Below are 2,120 nucleotides of genomic sequence, written 5' to 3'. Positions count from 1 at the left end.
ATAAAGGACCCAGCCTCCACATTTAAAGGACCCAGCCTCCACATATTAAAGGACCCAGCCTCCACATATAAAGGACCCAGCCTCCACATATAAAGGACCCAGCCTCCACATATAAAGGACCCAGCCTCCACATATAAAGGACCCAGCCTCCACATATAAAGGACCCAGCCTCCACATATAAAGGACACCAGCCTCCACACATATAAAGGACACAGCCTCCACATATAAAGGACACAGCCTCCACATATAAAGGACACAGCCTCCACATATAAAGGACACAGCCTCCACATATAAAGGACACAGCCTCCACATATAAAGGACACAGCCTCCACATATAAAGGACACAGCCTCCACATATAAAGGACACAGCCTCCACATATAAAGTACACATTCTCAAAATGCATCAGGAAGAAAGTATAAAGAATTTGACTTTAAACAGAGAGAGTGAAATCACATCAATACTACATGCACACTACATCCCAACCTGTTCTTATCATATTCCAGCAGTTTGTCTTTATGTTGAAGGGCCTTTTCTAACCCTGTCTTCATCTTTGCCTCTTGGTGTGGCAGATAGCCCCTCTCCGATGCCCCCTCTGAGAGACAAAGACAGGCACACAGACATTAAATAGAATTCAAAATTCACCCAACTTATTGTGGGAAGCTTGTGGAAGGCTACCTGAAACGTTTGACCCAAGTTTAACAATGTAAAGGCAATGCTACCAAATACTAATTGAGTGTATGTAAACTTCTGACCCACTGGGAATGTGATGAAAGTAATCAAACCTGAAATAAAGCATTCTCTCTTATTATTCTGACATTTCACATTCTTAAAATAAAGTGGTGATCCTAACTGACCTAAGACAAGGACTTTTTACTAGGATTAAATGTCAGGAATTGTGAAAAACTGAGTTTAAATGTAATTGGCTAAGGTGTATGTAAACTTCCGACTTCAACAACTCTCTAATATGCTATGTAGATAGATACTACTGGTGGCTTGTCTCACCCATAAGTTTCTTGCGCAGTTTCTGACTTTTGTTGGAGTCTCGTTGCAGAATCTCTTGCTCCTCTTTGGTGCATACCTGGTTAATTCATAGAAGAACATGCAAAACCAGGGGAAAATACTTCTCTAAGAGGCCAAATTGAATTTGTATGAGTAACATGCATTCTAATAACTTACTGGGGAAACATAAAACAAACATAGTTAGAGGTGATCTAAAACAGGTTGTTTTCTCACCAGGCTGCCGCAGAAGATGCAGGGCCCTGATCCCTCCTGCTCACACACAATGCGTCCGCAGCTCATGCAGTTGTTGATGAGGTTGTGCTTCTGGGCCAGACATTCGCAGGAATGGCGCCCGGGCAGCAGGATAGCCAGCTTGTCCTGGCCCTCTTTATTGTAGAGGCTCACAAATGTGTTCTTCTTCTTCTTCTGTGACGAGGAGCTGCCGCTCTCCTGGGCCTTCATTAGGTCAATGGGAGTTTTCACCACCTCAGGCTCAGGCTCTGCTTGGCTAACAGCCATCACCTCTTGCTTGTTCCTGCCTTTGCGCTTGGATTTCTTCTGGGAATCCTTGGACATGTCTTGAGCATCTAGAGAAGCATATACTGGTTAGCTGTCCCTCTCATGCATGTACTTGTTATTGTGTTTGGACAGTCACTTAACAAGGACAGGATGGGCATTACAACAGTCAGACTCACTCTCATTGTACTGTTGGCATTGTGCATTAGGAACCATATAGCCTGACAAGAAAACTACTTATAAAATATATATAACTTTAAAAATAAACATATCAAACAATAAGACAACAGGTCAGAGCCAATGTGGCAACGGAAGAAGGCATCCTACCTGTTCCTGACAGAGGGTTTATGGGGAACAGGTCAGAGCCAATGTGGCAACGGAAGAAGGCATCCTACCTGTTCCTGACAGAGGGTTTATGGGGAACAGGCCAGAGCCAATGTGGCAACGGAAGAAGGCATCCTACCTGTTCCTGACAGAGGGTTTATGGGGAACAGGCCAGAGCCAATGTGGCAACGGAAGAAGGCATCCTACCTGTTCCTGACAGAGAGTTTATGGGGAACAGGCCAGAGCCAATGTGGCAACGGAAGAAGGCATCCTACCTGTT

General features: G+C 44.3%; 1 protein-coding gene across 1 annotated transcript; it reads right to left on the bottom strand.

Annotated features, from left to right (window-relative positions):
* Window positions 1–484: 484 nt before the first annotated feature.
* LOC124031033 (activating signal cointegrator 1-like) lies at window positions 485–1,917 on the bottom strand (the record flags this gene model as incomplete). Its single annotated transcript, XM_046342084.1, has 4 exons — window positions 1,912–1,917; window positions 1,235–1,587; window positions 1,004–1,079; window positions 485–593 (listed from the first exon to the last, which is right to left on the bottom strand). Coding segments are annotated over exons 2-4 (527 nt in total), but the record flags the coding sequence as incomplete, so codon positions are not given.
* Between the last annotated feature and the right edge of the window lie 203 nt (window positions 1,918–2,120).

Source organism: Oncorhynchus gorbuscha, unplaced genomic scaffold, assembly GCF_021184085.1.
Source record: "Oncorhynchus gorbuscha isolate QuinsamMale2020 ecotype Even-year unplaced genomic scaffold, OgorEven_v1.0 Un_scaffold_20091, whole genome shotgun sequence".
NCBI lineage: Eukaryota > Metazoa > Chordata > Actinopteri > Salmoniformes > Salmonidae > Oncorhynchus > Oncorhynchus gorbuscha.
Note: the sequence above shows the minus strand (reverse complement) of the source record. Positions and strands in the feature narration are given on the sequence as shown.